The sequence below is a fragment of the Culicoides brevitarsis genome, chromosome 2, assembly GCF_036172545.1.
Source record: "Culicoides brevitarsis isolate CSIRO-B50_1 chromosome 2, AGI_CSIRO_Cbre_v1, whole genome shotgun sequence".
NCBI classification, from domain to species: Eukaryota; Metazoa; Arthropoda; class Insecta; order Diptera; family Ceratopogonidae; genus Culicoides; species Culicoides brevitarsis.
The window spans coordinates 41,678,650-41,702,799 of NC_087086.1; the positions used below are offsets into that span (position 1 = coordinate 41,678,650).

Sequence of the window (24,150 nt, forward strand, 5' to 3'; positions counted from 1 at the left end):
ATGGAAAGCATCTTTAGAATGAATATTTATTTAATTTAAGCTTTGAAACCCATCAAAAGTTTGTTAGATCTTGACTTGAAAAATTTTTTTTTTATTTCTTCAAAAATCAAGGAGATTTTGATGGAAAGCATCTTTAGAATGAATATTTTAATTTAAATGAAAAAATTTTTTTTTTAATTTAATTTAAATTAAAAATTTATTTTTTTTTTAATTTAATTTAAATTGTTTTTTTTTTTTAATTTTGACTTCAAAGAATTTCGATTTTATACAAATTTCTTCAATTTTTTACCGATAAGAGAAAAAATTGAACAAAATTTATTTTTCATCAAACATGTTAAACGTCAAAGCAAAGCTCTTAAAATTTTTCACATACAAAATTTTTCAATTTTCGCGTTCCCTTTCCCAATGGGATTAACCTCATTCCCAAATGCTTCGAAAATTCATGTCAGGCAATCTGTCACTTTCTTTCAGCGATGTCTCGTGCTCCAATTCTTTGGTCTCCCCCATAACTTTTAATCTATCTGTCTGTCTGGATGGATTTCACGCCGTCGAAAGCAACGACGACGACGACTGCTTGACAGAAGATTAAGTACTTCTTTGTGTTTTACTCGCTCACTTTTAATGATAAAATATAGTTTTAAAAAGCGCAACAACTAGCGATGGAAAGACAAAAAAGATGTTTATTCTTATCTTGTTTCAACAATTCGTTCTTTTTTTTATTCCTTTTCCAGCAAAAAGATAAAACTTATCTTTCTTTAAACTCTCACTTTTTTGCGCTTTTCTCTCTCTTGAGCAAATAAGCGCGATGCGATGACAAATAAATAAAATAAAAACAGAGACATGACACAATGACATTATCGTACTTTATCTTTATTTATATTTTTCGCACTTTTGTTGAATTCTTCTCTCGGTTGCGCATCGAGCTTTCTTTGTCCTTGACCATTTTTTCTCTCCTGTGTAAGAATAAAAGCCACTTAAATCAAAATTTCCAATTTTTTCTCTTTCTTGCAGAAACCAGTGAACGTTCGTGAATAAATAGGTAGAATAAGCTAATGCCTGCACGTAAGGGCCTTCTAGCGCCCCAGAATACATTTTTAGATACAATCGCAACTCGATTCGATGGAACACGTAAGTAGCTTACATTCGTTATTATTTATTGATATTTGAGGATTTTTTGAAGACCTTGACAACTTTGATTGACAATCGTTCCGTTTTTCTCGAAAGCACTTTAAATTTTGTTTTTTTTTTCTGACAAATGGATGACAAACGACGCATCTCTCTATCTCCATCTAAAACCTCATAATTCGTCATTCTCTTTAAATAATTAAGTAATCCCGTATCATTTTTATCTCTCCAACGTTTTTCTTCTGTTAAAACAAACACACGGCAAAAAAGAATCACTTGACTTGTCGTGCCATCCAGAGGTAGAGAGATAACTTTGTTTGACTAACGAACCGTAAACTTCCGTAAGTCACAAAAGAAGTTTCTTTTTCATCGTCGTCATTAATTTAATGTCGTTTCTCGTTTGTTTTGTCCGAAAAAACATATCCTTGGATGTTTTTTGTGTATTTTTCGTGTCATGTTGTCAGGAAACTTGTTTCGGCGACCAATAATAATAAAAATAAACGAAATGACCGGAAAAACGTTCATTAAATCAGGATAAACTGCGAGACACAAGACTATTTTTACCTCATTTGATCGCATTAAATACTTAGTTAATTTGTTTTTTTTTGCGGGTGATTAACATTGTGACGTCTTCTTCGTAAAAAATTCACGATTTTTTTTTGCTTGGTTTGGAAAACTTATTTCATTTTTTTTAAATTTTAGATTTTTATGAACTTACCTTTAATTCTTCTGTATCATCAACGAAGTGCTAAAAAGAAAAAAAAATGTTAAGCTTTTTGGTCTTTTTGGTTTTGTTTCCAAGTAAATACGAACCTTTTCTCTTTTTGTCTCTCCCTTTTTTTGTTGTTGTTCTTCGAATTTCTGTCGGTTTTCTCTTTCATCCGTTCCCTTTGAAGTACATGTTAGAGAAAAAAAAGTCAGGAATCACGTAGAGCGCCATTTTCACATATTTTGCCATGAATGAAGCAATAAAAGCGATTATCCCCAACTTTCGAGACTTTTTCCAGCGACGAACAAAAAGAGGCAATACACTGACAAAACTCCGATAAGCACCGATGATTGATGTTTTAATGTCAGGCAAAAGTGTCGCTCCATTCCCGACACATAAAAAAAAAACACATGACACGAAAATAGTGCCACATATCGTTATCGCCCGTTCGGTAAGAACAATATTTACGTTGAATTTCCCTCTGTTTTTGTTCAGGGGCTACAAATTTTTTATCAAAATATTATCGTGATCACCTTAATATTTATTTTGTGTGTGTGCGCTCGGCGAAAGCTTAACGACAATGGCGATGATGACAGTAAACGCTGACGATGTGATAAAAAAAAATGCGAAGAGACACACGCCTGAATACTCGTCGTTGTGAGTCGTTAAGAGGCTTATCAATAAATTATCGATTTTTATCTAGCGAGCTGCTCGAAGCTCTTTATTTGTATAGAAATTTTTATGGGAGGATAAAAAAAAACGTTTTACATATTCGCGAAGGAAAAACAAAAGTTGTTGGGATAAGCGAGTTGTTTGTTTGACAGAAAAGTAAATTCCGTTCACGAAATTAATAAACCTTGAAAACTGGAAACACATAATGCGTGTGAGTGAGTGACACATTTTCTTCCATTTCACACCTTATTCCATCCCGCTGAGCACGCCGCAAGGCTTTTACTTGAGGAATAATCCCCTCTCGCAATGAAAATGAACAAAGAAACGGGAAAAAAAGTCGTTTTGTGATCAAAATTACATCAAGGCGCGTTCGTACATTTATTTAATGAAGATAAATTCTTTTCTGAAATAGGTCGATTTGATATATTTTGAACCTTCAAGTAAAAAAACTAATTTTTTTAAATTGTTTCCCTTTTTGTCATACAATCACATTTGTTTTATTTTTATAGCTTTTGTTTATTTTGTTAAGTCAATTTTTGAAATTTTTTTAAAGGCTCAGCTGTTTTTTATGTGAATTATTTTTTTTTCTAAAAAAAAAAAAATTTTTTTTTGTTGTATATGTTATACTACTTTGTTTTTGGGCAATGAAAAAGGCCAATTTTCGAAAATTTGTCAACAACAGTAAACTTTCCAAAAAATTTAAATCAAAGCAAAAAATTCATTGACTTGAACAAAAAATTCTTGCGATATGGGCTCAAATTCGATAAAAATGAGAAAAAATTACATTTTTTAAGCAAAATTTTTCGTAGGCGAGTAAATTTTCAAAAAATTAAATTTTCCAAACATCAGCTTTAATTTAAGCCTTCGTTTGCTTAATTTTGACATTTTTAAAGAAAGTTACAAATGTCGAGTCAAATTTTTGATTTTGTATGATTTTCATGAAAATTCTATTTGATGTTTCTCAAGCTTAAAAATTAATTGATAAACCCGTAAAAAATACGTAAAAAAAATACGTAAAAAATACGTAAAAATATACAGAATTTTTGTTGAATGTTATTGGTTGGCTTAAAAAAAAAAGATTTCAAAAAAATTTTTTTTTTTTTAATTTTTAAAATAATAATTTTTAATTAATTTAAATAATTATTAATATTTCTTTTTAAATAATTTTATTAATTAAACAATTGGGTAATTTAATTTAAAAAAATATTTTTTAAAATTTTTTAATTTTTTTTTTTTATTTATGTAAGCCTCAATTCGAATTTGCTTGCTAATTTAAGGTATTTTTTTTTTAATTTTCCCATGTAATTTTTTTTTTTGAATATTTTCCTCGAATCAGGCGATTTTTCCTAAAATCCTAAAATAATAAAAAAAAATGTTAAAAATAATAAAGTAAAGAGAGTTCTTGAAAAAGAGAGTGAAAAAAACTTGGATCAATGGAAACAATAACAAATAATTAATAAAATATTTCGCAGAACACAAAAACTGAAATAAAGGCAAAAATACAGGAGAATTTTATCAATAAAACTTTTTTTTTTCAAGTTGTTCAAGTGTTGTTTTCCCTGCCCATTCATTGCTTTTAGAACGATGACGAAGCTGAGTGAAATAAAAAAAAAGAGTCCATTGTTCGAAAGTTTTGTACTTTTCACATACTTTGATGGAAAATTATCGTTCCTTTCATACTTTTTTTTATTTTCTCTTTTATTATCCGATTTTGCCGATAATTTTTTGTGTGTTTGCAATAAAATTTGCTGGGCAGCGAGTAACGAGCAACGAGCAGCAACAAGCTGCTTTTTGTATCACGAGGCGTTTCCATTGGAAAGCATTAACCTTTTGCAACATTTTGATTTTTTTGTGTGTAATTTGAATAAAATCTCGGTCGATGTTTATTTGGACTGTAAGCTCCTTCTCGTTACCCGCATCCCTCGTTTTTTTTGTTAGCGAAAGAGTAAAAACATCGATTTACAGAAAGCAAATGTACATTTTTTATCAACTTAAATGATGGAGAAAACCCTTTTGGTCGAAGCATTTCGAGGATTATCACAAAAATCAATTAATTGGTTTTTGAGGTCTGTCTGAAGAAAATTTTTCATTTTTTTTTGAATTTATGCTTGGTTTGGATTAATTATTTTATTTTTTAATTTTTTTCTGAAAAAAAAAACTTGTTTAAGAATATTATAAAAAAAATAATATTTTGTAAAAAAAAAATTAATTTCTTACCAAAAGCGTTCATGTGACTTTTTTTCACAAAATCCTGAATCAACAAGTCCCTCATTTCATTCATCAATTTTTGTAGCGATATTTGCTTAAAAGTATAATAAATTTGGATATTCAACTGGTTCAATTTTTTTTCGCATCGTACATCATCGTTCCGAGGTAGGATGAGAAATATTTGTCATAAATTGCTGTTTTTCATCCTCGCACACGCTCATGATACTTTTTTATGATTCAAATAGCAGCAACACACAAGCTGGGATAATAAACCTTTTAATATTGTTGATGTATCGAAATTTTGTGTCGTCTACGCTTTTTCTATTCATTTTCATCAAAAGGAAGGAAGGAATCCGTATCACTTTTGTACTAAAAGAAAAAAAGTTGTCCCATTTCCTCGAAAGTTTCGCCTGAAAAAGAAAATATTTTAAATTAATTAAATATTTACTTCAAGTCGCCAAATTTATTTTTAGAATTTTAAGACTTGACTTTTCGCTCCGCCACAAAAAGGTACAACGGACTTACAGAAAAAAAACATGAACCTTTCTCAACTTATCAATTATATCTGTCTTCATTCCAAACGCATGTCGTGCCCAATAAAATTTTCGTTTTGTATTTGCAGATTCAAATTTCGTTCTCGGAAATGCTCAAGTGCCTGGCTACCCAATTGTCTATTGTTCGGATGGATTTGTGGAATTATCCGGTTTTTCACGAGCACAAATTATGCAAAAAGGTGAGTTTTTTTGCTTCATCATCAATCAAAAATCAACGACGACGCCTGGTCAATTACTAATTTTTTTCTTTTTTTTCGGATGTCAATAAAAGGATGTGCTTGTCGATTTCTGTACGGAGCTGATACAAAGGACGAGCACAAAAGAGAGATAGAAAAGAGCTTAGATGCTAAAACCGAACTAAAATTAGAAGTTATATTTTATAAAAAGAACGGTAAGATACATTTTTTTCCTTTTTTTCCTCTTTTATGAATTTTCTCTCGCTTGATTGATGGATTTTTCTTTGAGTCTGTGCTGTCTCGCGATTGATCGATTTAAATGATGGAGAGAAAAAAATCGTAATTACGCGCGTTTTCGGTTAGACTGCTTTGCCAATCAAGTGAGTGACTCGATATTTGCCATTATTCATCATCATCGTGTCTCACGACTCACGACATGAGTGAAAAATTACTGACAGTAGATTTATGGGGAAATTTGCCTCAAGCAACAGTTTCAATTTATATGAAAAATTACCATTTCCCTGCGTCACGGGGTAAAAAGCGCTTATATCCTTGATCCATTCCTTCGTGAAAGCTTTTCCTGCGGGATTTCATGAAAATTAATTAATAATCATTTTTTTCATGTCTCTCGCATGTTAATAAAATTAATCTCAAAAGTGAATAAATACCTTAATACTTCTTTTTTCTTTCGCATAGCAACTCCTTTTTGGTGCTTACTGGATATCGTGCCAATCAAAAATGAGAAACGCGAGGTTGTGCTATTTCTGGCGTCGCACAAAGACATCACAAATACCAAAATGGCTGAATTGTCGGTATCCGATGAATGTGATAGTGGTAAGTTTGCACAAAAGTCCTTGCTCTTTGATGCCATTTTCTCTATTCATGCATGCACCTATAAAAGTTTTTTTCCTTTTTCTCGTATTTTTCTCGTGAGATGAATGCGAAATTTTTTTTTGTTCAATTCAAAGCGTTCTGAATTTCAATTTACTTAAAAATTGCAGAAATAAGTTCTGTTTATGATGCCTGTGAAAAGTTTATCGAGTATTGAATCTCCTGTCGTTTTCTCGTTTTTGGGAAATGGGAGAATGAGACTGAGCGGAAATACAAACAAAAAATCATAACAATTTATCATTTCCGCTTTGCCTCTCATTCCATGACTTTTTAAGCAGTTCATCGAAACATTTCCAATACAAATATTGGAAAATAACATTTTTATGAGAAAATTATTATTATTTGCTATTCAGATGAGAGACGAACGCCTTGCGAGACAATAAAGTAATTGAAAGGATGTCATTTGAAAGCATCCGTTAAAAGTGACACCAACAGTGTTGGCTGCTGTTTTTTTTATTATCACAAACATACGAACAAAGCCCGTTCAGTGTGATATCATGTGAATAATTGAATTAAAACCTTTTTTTCATATACCCCGATGCGATGACAATATTGCAACGTGCTGTATCGATGGAGATTGCCTTTTTTCCGTGGCTTGTGTAAGTGCGACAAGCAAAGGGAGAGAATACGTTTTTTTTGCAGGTGATGATGATGGAGATTGATTGACTGAGTAAATTTCGTGATGAAATGGGTTTAAAGCGCATTTAACGTGTAACAACTGTGTCAAAGTTGAACTTTTATTGGTATCTAAAGATTAAAAAGGGTCAAAAAATGATTCATTGCAGATAAAAATAAAATGACTTTGATCTTTTTATGATACTAAAAGGTTATCTATGCTTTGAAAATGTTCAGAAAATGTAATAAAAATTATTTATTTATTTTTTTTTAGTTAGAAGCTATTTGATTGGAAGAAAATTCAACTGGAAGAACAAATATATCCAATATTGGGTCATTTATTGACTATAGCAGCTCGATATTGATTTTGAACAATGAAACTGATTTAAATGAATTACAAAAAAAATACACAACCAATCGTTGAGATCATACAGACAGACTATAAGCTCATTTAATTTTTTTTTTTAATTTAGGGCGCTCCAAATGAAAATCAAAAATTAAGTCCTAAAATTTTTTCGAATAAAACTCAAAACAAAAAAAAGTTTTGAAATACAAATTTCATACGAAATAAAAAAAATTTAACAATTTTAGAGCATTTAATAATATTTTTGATTTTTTTTTTTTTGCTATTTATTTGAGATTTGCTAATTTAAGATAATTAAAATTAAATTCAAAAAATTAAATAATTTTTAAAAATTAAAATAATTAATTAAAGAGAATAAGAATAAGAAATTTAATTTTTTAATTTAATTTTATTTATTTTTTATTTTTTTTTTATTATAAGAAAAATAAACGCAAGGAAGAAGAATTAAAATTTTAAATTAAAAATTTAATAAAAAAAAAATTGTCAAAAAATTTTAAAAAATAAATTAAGTAATTTTATGAAAAATATTTTTTGAGAAGAAAATTTATGTTAAAATATGATTTTCAAAACAAAAAATAGTTAAATTTGAAAATTTTTTAAAAAATTTCTTGAAAAATTATGAAAATTCACAAAAACCGTAATTTTTGATCAAATTTTTAACTTTTTTATTTATTTTTCCCTATTGCATTTTCGACTTTATTTCGGAATTCATTTTGATTTTCATTTGGAGCGGCCTTAAAAATTTAAAATATTAAAATTATTATCCCATTTTTTATTATTTTCAATCACAATAATTATATAAAGTACTTGTCTTTACATACCGCACATCATTTTTCATTGTATGTCGATTGCCTTCGGCTTTCATTTGCATTAATATTGCACCAATGAACTTTATTTTCGATAAATTCAAATGTATCTACTTACAAAGCTCCATGGTCTGTCTGTCATATCATTTTCCATTCAATTTTCTTTTCTTTCGTCGTAAATCAAGAATATCATTTTCCATATTGTGTGTCATAAAAATCTCATGGGTCATCGGATACGGGAGGAATTTAAAAAATTGAATTTTTATTAACAAGCACAACTGAACCGACAACAAATAACAGAAAAAAAATGTTCAATAAATAATAATATACTTAACAACTGTTAAGCGTTAGCAACAAGCTCGCACACAAAAAGGGGGAAAAATGATGACAATGAGCCTCTATCATAACAAAATGTTGGCAAAATGTAATAATGGTAAATTGTAATAAAAAAGGCTATAATCGTATATGCCATAATGGAGTTCCAGGGAAAGATTGTGTTTGACATAGAGAACGATTTGTAACGAAAAAAATTTTAGAGGCAAAAAAAAACTTGACGAAGGAACTTAATTTTCATTAAATTATGAATTTTTCACCGAATCTCTTAACTTCCGCGTGTTTACTCTCTTCCTCTTTTACTTTTTTTTCTTTTGAAACACGAAAAGAGGACAAAACTTGAATTAAATTAGGATGAGCTCCGTTCCTTGTCGTCTTTTTTTAAATGACATTAAAATGTGATTTTTGTATTTTCTTGTTATTTGCTGAGATTTATGCGAATTACGAATACCTATAGAATAAAAATAAACTTTTATTGTAGATTCGAGCAAAAAAAAACAAAAATATGAGAAACAAGATTTTCCTTTACATTCATATTTAAATTATTTTTTTTTTTGTTTTTCTTGTCTTGTAATTTAATTTCTTTCTTCATGATGCAAAAAAATTATCTGACAAACTGTTTGTCCCCGCATAAATAGAAACTTTATGCGGTCTGTCAGAAAAATTAAAATTTAAATGTTTTTTTTGCTGTTAGCCATTAAAAAAAAGCAAGGCGTCTCCATTTGGAGAAAAATCTGAGGCATTATAAAGTTACGAGTTGTAAAACACAATTACGGGCAGTGATCTCCGAAAACTTTTCACGTGATAATTTGATTGACTCTGTAGAACAAAATTAAATGTAGATTCGGGCGACAGATGATAATGACTCGAGTGACAAGCAAACCGACAACAAAAAGTAATCGTAAAAAAAAAGTTTGTCAGCTCATCTGTTGCTTCGTCGTCGTCGTCGGTTGTGTCAACATCAAAAATATTGTCGGTTTTCCGTTTCGTTCGTTTTTTCGTGCTTGACTTTCGTTTCTGCCTTTATGGGTACTTAATGAAGCGAAATCTGGTCACAAAGCAAAAAAAGAACTTTCTTTTTGATTAAATGACGTGAATTTCCGTCGTGTAAAGAACGAAATATGAGCTTTAAACAATGGATGCGAAATGACAGTTGTCATCAGTGATGCTTGATATCTTGATTGATTGCGATGAAATCCGACGCTGTCACCTTTTTATTGTGGTTTTCAATCAAAAAATCACTTTTTCATCCATTTCATGAAATTTCTTCTCTCTGCGAAAGCCGAAAAAGTTCGTGCTCATTATTTATTCTGTGTCCGTTTTTGTCATCATCATAAAGTTCATGATAGATATCCATCTCTCGCTTCTGTCTCTGATTCTCTTGCTGCCTAAGCAGACATGCACATCGCTCGAAGAATTGGATTTATTTGCCTTGACTCACGTTTTATTTTCCACATTATTTTATCGTCGTCGCCATCGTGATGGTTTTGTATTTTTTTTTTTCACCTATTCGAACGAAGCAAAAAAAAAATCCAGGAGGATCTGAAAAACAAACAAAAAAAAGACAAAATTTACATTAAAACTTTAGGCAAAAATAAAATTATTTGTTGTTGTTGTTGTTAAAGGTCATTCTGCTTATTTACTTGCAGCACAGATAGAAATAACGAAAGCTAATGAAATTTTGTGGTAATGTGGTTTTGCTTGTTTGTTTATGATGTCTCTCTCATTCATGCCGCATACCGTAGTAAATCATGAGAAGACTCTTCATGGCATTTTCGATCGAATTCCATAGAAAACTGAAGGAGATGGAGAGACAGTGTGTATTTAATAGATAAATTGCGATAAAATTGAAAAACTTATTTCATAATTTTTTTTTTTTTTGTGATAAAATATCGTCCCGTGCTTCATCGCCACACACAATTTTATTACTTACGTCGCAGTTTTTGTCATCGGGGGAAGTTGTGACGTTCATAAAAAATTGGAAAAAAGAGATTTTTGAGAACAGAATTGATTTTTTAAAGCTCTGAGAGCCTTTAATGGATAAAAATTAAATAATTGATTCTCCTTGAGTTCAACTATTATGAGGAAATGAATCGAATAAGAAGATTATTTTAAAGCTTTCACATGAACTCTTTAAGTTATCTGAAAAGCTTTTTCAATAATGGAGAAAATACATAATTTTTTATGATCTGATAATAATATTTTTTAAAATAAATTTTATGATATTTTTTTTAATTTTAAAATAAATTTAAGTTGAAAAAATAAAATAATATTTTATGAATTTAAATAATTATTTTTATTTAAATAAATAAAAATAATTTAATTTAATTTAATAATTTTTAATTTTAAATAAATTTTAAAATAATTTTTAAAAAATAAATTAAATTTAAAATAATTTTTTTTTAAAATTTTTTTTTAGCCAAATTAAAAATTTTAATAAAAATAATTTTTTTAAATTTTTTAAGCCATTAATTATTTTAATAAATTTAAGCTAAAAAATAAAATAATTTTTTTTAATTTTTTTTTTAACCATTAAATTTTTTAAAATTAAATTAAGCAAAAAATATTAAAAATTTGTAAATTTTTTTTTTCAAAAATGCGCTTTAATGAACGTCATCAGAACAGTTGATTTCTCACAATCTGACTTTATTACCCCGCAAAAAAAGAAAAAGTAACGAAAAAATTCCCTCCTGATTCGATATTCATGATGACGATGATCTGTTCGCTGTACTAAAAGAATATCTATAAAGCGACTAACAAACTTTTATGTCCTCTTGTACATAAAAATCGCACGGGAATCGAACCAGAAGGACATAAGTAACTGTCCTTGTCCTCCTACACACTCCGCATGACACGAGATACTTTAGTTTACGCACGCTCCTTGTCTATTAATCAAAACATGAACAAAAAAAAACATTAAATTATGGAAAAAATGTATCAATGTCGATGCAAGATGCTCTCATGTCACTTCAATTGACCTGAAAAAAAAATGTTTAGAATTCCTGTGAAATCCACGTTTTTTATTCGTATTAAGAATCCTTATTAATTCTCTTTTTTTATGGTTTGATATGCAAACCTTTTTATTGTTGTTCTGGTTCTGCGAACAGGATAAAAAAGGCAAGCGAAAAATAAATCCTCAAAACAAGCAAATTTAATTAAATTGAATATGAAATTAGAGAAAAGGAGAAAAAAACCACTTGTTGCCTTGACCCAATCTTGTTGGTTTTTCGGTTTCTAATGTTGTGAAATTAGTATTTTCCCACAAGAATTCGTTGTCGACAAATTTTGCCGCTGTAATAAGAGCTTTATGTCAAAAAATTAACAAAAATTGGCCAAAAATAAGCGATAAGCGGCTTACATTAAAAAAAAAATGAAATGCTGAAAGTTAAAATCCCCATCTCGTTTAATCATAAAATTAAAACGAATTTTAAAATGGAAAAATATTATCATCAGCTGAACACTTCACATCCATTTACAGTAATTTATAAATATAATAAAATTGTGAATTATTATGATGCAACTGCATAAACATAAATTTGTGGCGCAGAAGTTGGTCGTATAACGCCAAGAAAACAACAAATTGCTCGAAGGCTCTAAATAGCTAACGTGCACCGTACCGAACAATTATGCGAGTTAAAGTAAATTTGCGCCTCTGCTTCTTGTTTGTACTGACAACGACGCTGATAAACTATAAATATTCATAATTTAAAGAATTTTGCATTTTTTTCAAACTATCTTTAGATACAATGAAGTGAACAAAGAACGGTGTGCATGACGAAGTGTGCCTACTTGGCTTAGAAGAGAAAAAAAGGTAGAAAACTAAAAATAACAAAACACGGCGAACAGAAATGCAGTTGAGGGAAGGAGATATAAAATATTTTCTCGATAAAACTTTTCACGAAACATCTTGATGATGATGATAAAATTTTTATAGTTGACGGTAGAGCGTATTTTTATGACAAGTGAAAATTCTAAAGGGTGTAAAATAGTGAGATAAATTTCATTTTTTTACTTCAGGAAGTTGCTTGAAATCCAAGAGGATTTTAAGAATAGTTTTTATTCGGAAAAAAATTTGTCACAAGATGGCGCTTTATTTGCTAAATGTTTGAAAAATTCTTTTTTAATTGAAATTTTCAGTCAAAAAAAGATTTGAAAATTTTTTTCTAATGAAGATTTAAGAAACTTCCTCAAAGTTGTTTCTATTAAAACTTTTTTCTCAATGGATGGCGCTTTATTTTTAGAAAGATCGAAAAATTTATTCATTTATTCATTTTTTTTTTTGAAATTCTACTTTAAAAAGGTTTTAAATAATTTTTCTCTTAAAAGTTTTAAAAATCGTTTAAAATAATTTTTTGAATTGATAGATGGCGCTTTTGTTCTTTAAAAAAAAACTTAACTGAACAAAATTGCCAATAGATGGCACTTTAATTCAATGAAAAATGCATTTATGATCCTATTTGTTTCTTTTAAGCCAAATTTTTATCCGTAATCACAAACATTGCAAAATGCAATATATTTTTGTTTGTGGATTTATCAGAGACGTTCTTTCCGTACGTTTTACAGAAAATCCGAACGTAAAAGTTATAAGAAGAAAAATCACTTCTATAATCCCATCTTCTTATTTTTTACTCTCGTTTCTTGGGTTTTCCTTCAGTCGTCTTTTTTACAACGAATAACGAGACTTTAACAACAACTTTTTGTTAAAATTATTGTTATTAACCCACTTTTGGCTTTGAAGCAAGAAAAATCAAAGTTAGGCAAGGAAAGTTTCTCCGTCGATTCACTTTGTTCACGAAATTTAATGAATACCCGAAGGTATTAAAGTTGATAATTTGTAAAAGCGAGCAACAATTAAAAGGAGCCTTCTCCTTCTTTGCTCGTTAATTAAAATTCATCGGGTCTGGCGTGCAATTATTCATGAATGAATCTCAAAAGACGCTGTACATGCGGCATTTGTGGTTATAAAATTTCATCATTTAAACGGAGTTAGTGAGGTGTCATGTCAAGATATCTTCATCGCATCATCATCATCATAATCGTGCATGTTTGTGTGTTAATTAAGCGGAATTATGTTCATTTGTTTGTTTAAACGCGCGATCTGTTTTCCTTTCCTTTCCCCACATTTTCTTTGTGTGCGTTCGTAATTTCCAACATACATGACCAGAAAATAGTTTTTTTACTTTCAGCTGCGCTTCTGGGTGCGAGATTTCGTTCGCCTGAAATGGTTGCTGCTGCGGGCATCTCGGGCGGCGATGGCGACGACGACGAACATCACGATTTTGAGATTCCAGCTGGATGTAATATGGGTCGACGACGATCTCGTGCCGTACTGTATCAACTATCCGGGCACTATAAACCCGAGAAGACTAAACCAAAATTGAAATTGAACAATGTAAGTATGAAATTTCTGTGTGAAATCCAATATTAACTCATTAGACTATCGATTTAATTGTCAAAAGAGGAATTTTTGACACAAATACCGAAAATAACTTCGATTTATTGTTTCGAATATTATTAATAATTTGATTAATTCGTGGGCGGTATGACGAAGCTGAAAATAGAAAATTTAAATTTGTTATTTTAAAGACGCTCAATTTCATGCCTTTGCTACTTTTACGTACCTCGATGGCAAACCGCAATGTAATTAACACAAGAAGAGAGTAAAGAAGGAGTCGAGTAGAGTGTAAAAGTGCTCTTATTCCTCATGAGCTGCTTAATTGGTAATGAAAACGTAAGAGAAATAATTCCAAATTTAAAGTTTCAGTGCATTCGAGGAATAAGTTTCTTGCGGGATTGTGGTAATTTAACATTTCGTGTTATGTTACCTTAAAATTTTTCATTTTTCATTTAAAAAAATAAAAAAAAAATTAAAAATATTTTTGAAAAATTTAAAAATAAAAAAAAAAAAAAAAAAATTTTTGAAAAAAAAAAAAAAATTAAAAATTAAAAAAAAAATTTTAAAATTAAAAAATAATTGAAATTTAACAAAACAGTATTAAAAATATATTTTAAAAAGAAAATTAATTAAAAACATATTTATATTAAAAAATATAAAAAAAAATTAAAAATTTAACAAATCTTTTAAACACTTTTTAGTCCAAATTTTTTTACCTATTTCTTTTTTTAACATTTTTTTTTTATTTTTTTTAATATATTTTTTTAAATATTTATTTTTTTTTTATTTTTTCGATTATGAAAAAAAATCTTAAAAAATCGATCTTTAGGGAAATTAATGAAATTTCTCCTCATCGATTTTTTTTATAGGATGAATTCTTCCTTTTTGACACAAAATTAAACATTCCTGAAACGATTTTTGCATTTCCCAACATCAACATAAATTGCAACTGAATGTCACGTCAACAAACATCCTTTCAATTATTTTTAATAACTGTAAAGGAAAAAAAAAATATAGAAAAATTGTGGGAAAAAAAAGTATTAAATCCCAAAGTAAACAACTTTTTTTGTATGGAATTCCGCCAAAAGGTAGCAAAATTCAAAGAAACAAACCTTGATTCTTTGCGTTGAATATTTTTTGCCCCATTTTGAGAATCGTTTGATCTTTTCTCTCAACTTTCTCGCAACAACAAGTCGACCTCACGTAATAACAATTTTCTCTTTTTTTCCATTGCAGAATTTATTGCATTCTGATGCCGCACCTTTGCCTGAATACAAAACGCAAGCCGTGAAAAAGTCTCGCTTCATCTTGTCGCATTACGGGATTTTCAAAGGGTGTTGGGATTGGCTAATCTTAGGTAAGCATCTCCATTCCGTTCATCGAGCGAAATAAAAAAATTTAATCTCCTTTTAGTTGCAACTTTTTACGTGGCTGTGATGGTTCCTTTTAACGCTGCTTTTTCTAAAACGGATAAAGTTACGATGGTGTCTGATGTGGTTGTCGAGGCGCTGTTTATTCTTGGTAAGTGTTCTGAATATTTATTTTTTTCGAAACGAAGATTATGCTGATTGTATTATTTTGATTCCCTTGACACAATTTTTTGCGACGCACATACGCGAGGAGCGCGATACGGGAGTGTCAAACAGAAATATTAATAATTTTTCATTTTGTGACATGAATGATTACAAACACACACACAAAAACGCCTGAAAACTGAGTGCGAGTTCGTCACGTAATGCAAATTTAATCTGAGCCACAACATAAATTTAATAAAGTTTCGTGTCGATTTTGTGAATTTTTTTTTACTTTCCAAGTGTTTGAATGCGAAAGTACATAAAAAATGGGGAGTTGTGAGCATACAAATGAGTAGCGACAAACATAAATCGGCTTATCAAGGAAATTCCATCAAAAAATTTTCCGTGATTAAATAATTTTGCGAGTCTAGACGAGTATAAACAGACTAAAAAATGTGTTTTCAGCGAGATTTTGCCATTTTTCTTCAATCTAACGATTAAAATAAGTTTAAGATTGTTAATTAATTTGACTTTTGAAAGTATTTTCTGCTTGATTTCTTGCTTTTTCAATTAAAACGGAGAAATTTTCGTCTAAAATATTAAATTAAATCGAGTTAATAAGCAATTTTTCTTATCAATTAAAAATTTTTTCATTATTTTTTCAGATATCATGTTAAATTTTCGTACAACATACGTGTCTAATAAAGGCGAGGTTGTGTCTAACTCAAAGAGTATAGCTGTTAATTATCTCCGTGGCTGGTTTATTGTTGATCTTTTAGCCGCACTTCCCTTCGATCATCTGTATGCAAGTAATATTTATAGCGGAGAGGTAAATCTCGAGTTTTTTTTGTTAAATTTCCGGATATTAATCTTTTTCTTGACTTTCAAAGCAGGAATCTCACATACATTTAGTGAAACTAACGAGACTTTTAAGACTTGCGAGACTTTTACAAAAGATGGATCGTTATTCGCAATACACGGCAATGGTACTAACGTTACTGATGGTAAGTAGCAATTAGAATTCCTTCAGTTCGTTGTTTGTTCGGAGAATCGCGCCATTTAGACAACAAGAATGTTGTTGACAAATTTATTTTTGCTCCCGAAGAGATGCGTAATAAAATATTCTCGGCATTTTTGTTACGGGTAGAAAAAAAAACAACAAAAATTTATGGAATTTCTTCATATTTCTCGATTGTTGAACGACGTTCGTTTTTTATGAAAGAACGTAAAAATGTAGGAAATGAAAAAAAAATCAGTTAAGTTCATTTTTTTTTGTTTTGTACAAGATATTTCGCAGTGAGAAGAAAAATTAGCTTAAAACATTCAAAATTGGTCCACAGAACGGAGCACAAAAAACGGGAAAAGTCCAATAAGAAAACTTTTTGTGCACAAATAGACATTTCCTTGAACAATTTCCATCATAAATTATTATATGATGACGACGACACGACACGACAACGAACTGTCAAGAAATTGCAAAACATAAAGTTGACATCGAAAAGCCCGGAGGAATTTCTTTTTCAAAATATCAATCAACTGACATTTTATAACAAATTTTCCAACGAGTCACTGTTGAGAAAAAGGATGGCTTGAGGTAAACGGAGGAAATGTGTTTGTTTTGACATTGAATACACTTAAAAAAGGGGCAGAGAAATGAGTTTTTGGAATTTGAATAAATAAAGCGCCATCTATTTCAAGTCAAAATTTTTCAAAAGGTTCATTTTTTAATTTTTAATCAATTTTTTTCTATTAAAACTAACTTTTTCTATTAAAAATTGATTAAAAATTGAAAAATGAACCTCATGAAAAATTTTGGCTTGAAATCGAAGTCCATAGATGGCGCTTTTGGAAGTTCCTTGAAGATTTTCTTGCTACAGTGTCAAAACTTTACAAACATTTCTTAATAAAAGAAACATTTTTCAAAAGACTTTGCCTCCTTTAAAACAACTTTTCCATCTCGTAACATTTTACTCCCATATAAATTGTCAGCATCGACATTAATATTAACTTTTTTCTTCTTCTCGTTTCTTTTATATCATTTTATTGTTATCCACACACGACGACGCTCGACGATGATAGCTTTGCTTTTCACTTGTTGCTCATTGGTTGGCCTGCGTTTGGTATGTGATAGCAGAAAAGGAAAAACTTTACAATGAACTTGAATGGGACATAGGTAAGTTTTTATTTTTTGTTGAGTATCGTCAAAACACTCACACAGGAAAATATTATCCTTGTCTTGTTAAAATTATCTTTTGTGTGTTTTTTTCTCGTTTCTGACACAAAAATGAACTTTGTAATTGAAAATGTACACGAAAGAGCAACAAAATTGCGACATGAGGGAATTATTTAATGCTGTTTGTTTTTGTCTGTGTCACAAAGGCAAATAAAATGGAAATTTATTCAAATAATCTCTAAAAAAAACTGCACTTTTAAAGTCATCCAAACATCGGGACAAGCAAAAATGGAATAATAAAAGAGCAAACATCGAGCTTTCAATTAAACGGGATTTCGTTCACGTGCTTTGACATTGATTTATTTGTCAATTCCTCAGAATTCCTCGTGCCGCCGTCTAATTAACGAATAAACGAGGAATTCCCCGAGAGGGAATTGAAACACGAAATAACAACAACAGCGAAAAAAAGGGGAAAGAGAAATATTTTGTTAAACCGCGTAAAAAGAGATTATTTTCTGGATGTTAATAATCAGCCATTTACGTGTAAGCAGTTTGTAAAAAGACGAGATTATAAAGTATTTGCCGAGAAATTGCTTTTAAGCAGTCTTTTAATATAATGACTTTTGTTTTAAATTTAGAACAAAAGAAGTTTCCTTTGTCGGATAATGAAAAATTAAAATGTTTTAGAAAATGAGAATTAATTTAACAAAGAAAATTTAAGATTCGTGTTACAAAAATTAATCCAAAATTTTCAGAACAGAATTGGCAAGTAAAAAATTTCAAACTGAATTTTTGCTCAAGAAATAATTTGAAACAACTCAAATTTCCTCTGAAAGAACAACTTTTCTGTTAATTGATTTATATTGCAGGCCATTAAATTAAAAGTTGGGTGAAACAAATTACTTTCTGAGAGGTAACGTAAGGAATTTTTACAAGTACAATATTGATGCTAATGAATGACGAAGACTTGAAAGCAATTCAAAAGATCTGTAACAAAGCATTGAGAATCGAATCGTGAAGCCCATTTTGAATGACACAGACTTACTTGACGTGAAGCAAAGAGTTTATTTTAATGCACTGAAACTTATTGACAAAGCTAAAAATATAATTTCTAACGAAATCGAGCCTCTATTTTGGAGTAAAACCACTTAATGATGAATGAATTATTCCCCGAGATGACATCTGTGCACGTCAATCTGTTCATAAAATCTACCCTGAAATACGGATCGTGAATAAATAGAACATCAATGAATACCAAATTATGCCCACTCAGCTCAATACAAACAGAAATCCCGAAGAATGGAATTTTTTTCTTTCTTTCTATTCTTCGTGCGTTGCTTTATCTCAACGTGTCATCAACGTTGAATAGGTAGAAATGAACGTTTGATGTTCACTCGGGCTCTTGATTTCGCATTAGAATCGTAATAATGATGAAATATTCATTTTATGATAAGTTTTTCCATTTAAATATTAATGAAACTGTAATAAATCTTTTACTTTCTATCTCTTTAAAAGTAACTTTTGTTGTATATGCGTTTCATATACTACTTTGTTTTTGGGGAATTTTTCACATTTTTGATATAAAAGCCCAAAATCTAATTTTTTTTAACTATTTAGAAGTTCAGCTTTAATTTAAGCCTTTGGTTGCTTAATTTTGACATTTTTAACGAAAGTTACAAATTTCGAGTCAAATTTTAATTTTACATGATTTTCATGAATGTCTATTTGATGGTTCTTAAGCTTGCTAAATAAATAAAAATTACGTAAAAAATACGTAAAAAAATACGTAAAAAATATGTAAAAAAATACAGAATTTTTTTTAAATGCTATTTGTTGGTTTTGAAAAAACGACTTTCAAAAAAAAAAATTTATTTTTTAAATTTTTAAAATAATTAATTTTTAATTAATTTAATTAATTATTATTTTTTTTTTCTTATTAATTTTTTTTAAATTAATTTAATTTTGAAAAATAATTTTTAATATTTTTTTTTTTAATTTTTAAAATTAATAAAAATTTTTTTATTTTTTTTATTATTTGCTTAAATTTAATATCATTAACGAAAATACAAACATACTACAATTCAAATTTTCTTGCTGATTCAAAATAATTTTTTTTTTACCGTGGCTTCCTTAAAAAGAAATTTTTATCAGTTTTCTGTAAATAAAATAAACCACAAATAATAAACTGCAAACGACAACGGGAAAGTTCAAACAAGATTAAATCTATTTTATTTATCAAATGTTGGAAAAAAAATCTCCGTAATTGGAGCAGTTTTGACGTTTTTTTAATTAAAAACTTGCATATTGCCTGAAAAGCAATCAAAAACAGTTGAACGGATGTTTAAACATAATTTTCTTCGTTAGTTAGTTCTTTAGTAATTCGTTATCAGTCTCGTTGATGAGAGTAACGAGAATTATCAGTCAGTCACGCAATTGAATCGAGTAGCAATGAAAACTATCGTAGGATGCCTCGATTTGCCTTCAAAGTGAATTCAATGGGAAATTCATGCAAGTTTGCTCATAGACAGCTAATGTTGTCTTGATTGCGTGGTGCGTGATTTGAATATTTATGTTCATTAAAGCCCCAAATCATATGCTAACGTGTCAAAATTTTCCAAGGGAATTAATTTCCGTTAGGAATTCACGAAAACAGACACAACCACAGACTTTTAATGAGAATTTGTCTTTTTCTCTCTATCGCAGGATGGATGCATGTCTTGGCAAATCGATTGCAAATACCCGTTAGTAACATCACAAGTGCTGAAGCGTACATTACGGCGTTGTATTTTACGTTTACCTCGCTCACGAGTGTCGGATTCGGGAACGTTTCCGGAAATACGTCGACGGAGAAAGTGTTTTGCATTATCATGATGCTCATCGGAGGTAAGTTTCTTCCGTTTTAAATGGCAAAAAATGTGCTTTAACTGATTTTTTTTTATTTTTGCGATACAACAAAGCTCTTATGCACGCTGTAGTATTTGGTAATGTCACTGCAATCATCCAACGTATGTATTCGCGTCGATCGTTGTACCAAAGCAAATGGAGAGATTTAAAGGATTTTGTTGTCTTACATCAGGTGTGTATTATTTGAAGAAGGAAAAAAAGAAAAAAAAATCGATTGACTTGTTTTCATTCCATTTTAAATCCAATTTCTTATCTAAAATTAATTTTTTTCTTACCTTTTCGATCGCAGGTGCCCAAGGAACTGAAACAACGTATGCAAGATTACTTTCAAACAATGTGGTCACTAAATCACGGCATCGACGCCTTTGAAGTAAGTTCAGTCTCTCAATTGCGCACCGGAAATATGAATGTTGCGTCTCTCAATTGAATTCTTTTCCATTTCCGCTCATATCCGGTCTGCTTTTCATTTTATTCCCTTTCTTCATGCAATTGACATTTTTATTTTCGATTTTTTTTTTCATTTTAGATCTTGAAGGAATTTCCTGAGGAATTGCGGGGTGACGTATCGATGCATTTACATCGAGAAATTCTACAGCTGCCAATTTTTACGAATGCATCGCAAGGATGTCTGAAATTGCTGTCGTTGCATATCAAGGCGAATTTTTGTGCGCCCGGAGAATTTCTCATACACAAAGGCGATGCACTCAGCTACATTTACTACATTTGCAACGGTTCGATGGAAGTTATGCAGGAAAATATGGTAGTTGCTATTTTAGGTAAGAAATTTAAAATTTTTAATGAGAAATCAATTTTTTATCGAATTTTATGAAAAATTATTTAAAATTATTTTTATTTTAAAATTAAAAAAAAAAATTTTTTTTTGAATATTTTGAATTTTTAGACAAAATTCTTCAAAAAAAAAAAAATTTTTTTTAATTTTTTGAAATTTGACAGACAAAAAATCAATTTTTAATAGAAAATTCTTCAAAAAAAATTTTTTTTTAATTTTTTTAAATTTGACAGACAAAAAATCAATTTTTAATAGAAAATTCTTCAAAAAAAACTTTTTTAATTTTTTGAAATTTTTACAGACAAAAAATCAAATTTTAATATAAATTTTTTTTTTAAAGAAAATTTAAAGAAAAACACGTGCAAACGCCTGGTTGTTACTCCTTTTGTTATTTATTGAAGAAAAAAAGGAGGAAAATTTTTTGACTTGTCATGGGAAAAACAATTTTGACAACAAACAAAACAGATTCGTTTCAATTAAATTTAGCATATCCGTTGGATTTCTCGGAAAATGTTGGCAGAAATATTTTTTTGCGATACATCATCGTCATTTCTTTCACATGTATGAGCAGTGAACACATGAATCAACCGAGACAATGCGTGCCTGTATAAAAATTGATGTGTGAAGATTTAACACGAGCGTTTTTCGTCATTTTTCTCTTCAGCAAGTCGAAAAATTTTGAATTTTTCATCAAAAGGGAAAATTTAATTCTCGTTAACAACAGACGCCACAAGATCAATTTTTCCTCGTAACACACTCGAAATTACAATAAAATCCTGTTTTCATGCTTTTATGAACAATGCGAGAACACTTGTACATAATTTTGTTGATGTTACCAACGGATTAAGTATTTTCGTGGAAAAACATTCGAAAATGTTCGTCTGTCCTGGTATTTTAAAAGTTTTAAATGCACTTGTATTGCTCTCGACGAAACTTTTTCTCGTTCGTCTTTTTATCGTTTTGTTCTGCTTGCGAGCAAACGACTCGACATATGGGTAAATAAAACAAGGAAAAAGTATAATAATAAAAATATGAGAATGAAAAGTCATTGAAGGAGGGAAACATTTTTTAAAACGAGTTTCATTACGCCGCCGATCGGAGCAATAAAGAAAAATATTTAATTTAAAAAAATATGTTTTTCTCGTTATCCGTTCCATTAAATCGTTATTAATAAATTTTATTTTCGTTGCAGGTAAGGGCGATTTAGTTGGCTGTGATATCTCGGTGCATCTCCAACACGGGCATAATGGAGCAGGACCAAGTGCCAATCAAGATATAATTGTTAAAAGCAGTAGTGACGTCAAGGCGCTGACGTATTGTGATCTCAAATGCATACACATGAGTGGCTTAGTTGATGTGCTTCGACTCTATCCCGAATATCAACAAGAATTTGCGAATGACATTCAACATGATTTAACGTACAATTTACGAGAAGGTTATGAAGCAGAAGTAAATTTTAATTTTTTTTAATTTTTTCAACAGAAAATCTCAAATATTTTTAATTTTTAGCACGATTCTGATACAAGCACTCCATGTTTGGCCCTCCCTGCTATTAGTGAAGACGACGAAAACCAATCTGAGGGCGAAACTTCTCCATGGACAAGTCCTTTACATGCTGCTTTAGCAAAATCTCCTAAATTGCCTCCTCAACCGAGACATAAAAGGATTTTGAGACGAGGTACAACGCTTTCTTCTTTGCGGGAACGAATTGTGAGACAACCTGTTGCTATTAGCAATTCATTAGAGGACTTGAGTAATGATGAAGATGCTAAAAGTGATGAAAATGGACGAAAAGACATCAAAAAATCCGTTGAACGTTTAGATACGGAAGTTATTACGCTTCATCAGAATGTTACAGCACTCAGTATTGAAGTAAGAATTTTTCTGAAATAAGAATTTTTGTTAAAATTTTCTTTTTTTTTAGGTTAAGAACGCAATTCAAGCATTACAGGACTTTACAGTGTCCTCGTTACAATCAACGATGAATTTGAATCAAAAATTTCCGCCAGCACGTTCGATCCCAAATTTTCCGAATCCCCTTGCGATCGAACAAAAGCCTGAAAATAACGAATCCGATCCAAATAACGGTATGACTCGCAGTACTTCGCATCCGCCGGAGATGTGGGGTCGCGAAATGAGCACCGATAGTTATGTCACGCAGGAACAACTGAAAATCGATCAAAAATTCGACATGGATTTCTTGCGGAAAACGAGTATCATGAGTTACAATCTTCCCGAAACGACAAGCGCAACGCAAACTGATCAACTTTCCGACACAGAAATCATTCGTCGGATCATTCGAAGCAATCCGCGACTCGTTTTCAATGTTCTCGGGTCGATTTTGCCGCAAAAGTATCGAAAAATGTCGCTCGAAACCATCAGTGAGCTCTCGTCGAGCGAAAGTATCACGGAAAATTGTCAAGAAATGAGTGACGAAAACGAAAGCGAAGAAGAGGATGGCGATCGAACGCCCGATATCACACATCCGAACCACAAAAATCACTATCTCATCAAGGAGATTGCCGAAGCGGTCGAATTACATATCAATAACAGCATGGAAAACTCCATGGAACATATCAACAACAATCGCAAGTCATCGGCGAACAGTGTAAAGTTGCAACCGCAATCGGGTCACGGCGAAACTTGTGTAATTGTGCTCAATGAGAACGAAATGGATTCCGACGATGACTCGGAAACGGATCTACTGGATGCGCATGGCGTGAAAAAGCGTTACAACAACTTATTTGTCAGCAAAGCTCCCTTGACGAATCGCTTCAGTGCGGGAGATGCAGATAAAATGGAGAAAAAGTCATCGAGCGACGCGAAAAATCAACTTAGTCGATCGCTCAAAGAAATTTGAATTTTAATCACGGGCAAAAACTTATTTTTATACGTCGACGTTAGAATAGAAATCGTGTCAA

The 24,150-nt window shown here is 30.3% G+C and overlaps 1 protein-coding gene across 1 annotated transcript; it reads left to right on the forward strand.

Moving 5' to 3' along the window:
- Nucleotides 1–1,037: 1,037 nt before the first annotated feature.
- LOC134829178 (potassium voltage-gated channel subfamily H member 8) lies at nt 1,038–24,089 on the forward strand (the record flags this gene model as incomplete). The annotated part of the gene is given in 17 exon segments (XM_063842174.1): nt 1,038–1,128; nt 5,337–5,447; nt 5,540–5,659; nt 6,141–6,278; nt 13,640–13,845; nt 15,085–15,205; nt 15,262–15,369; nt 16,028–16,191; nt 16,256–16,366; nt 17,442–17,535; nt 20,239–20,418; nt 20,493–20,611; nt 20,729–20,809; nt 20,966–21,215; nt 22,422–22,678; nt 22,739–23,101; nt 23,154–24,089. Coding segments are annotated over 17 exon segments (3,450 nt in total), but the record flags the coding sequence as incomplete, so codon positions are not given.
- Nucleotides 24,090–24,150: the final 61 nt, after the last annotated feature.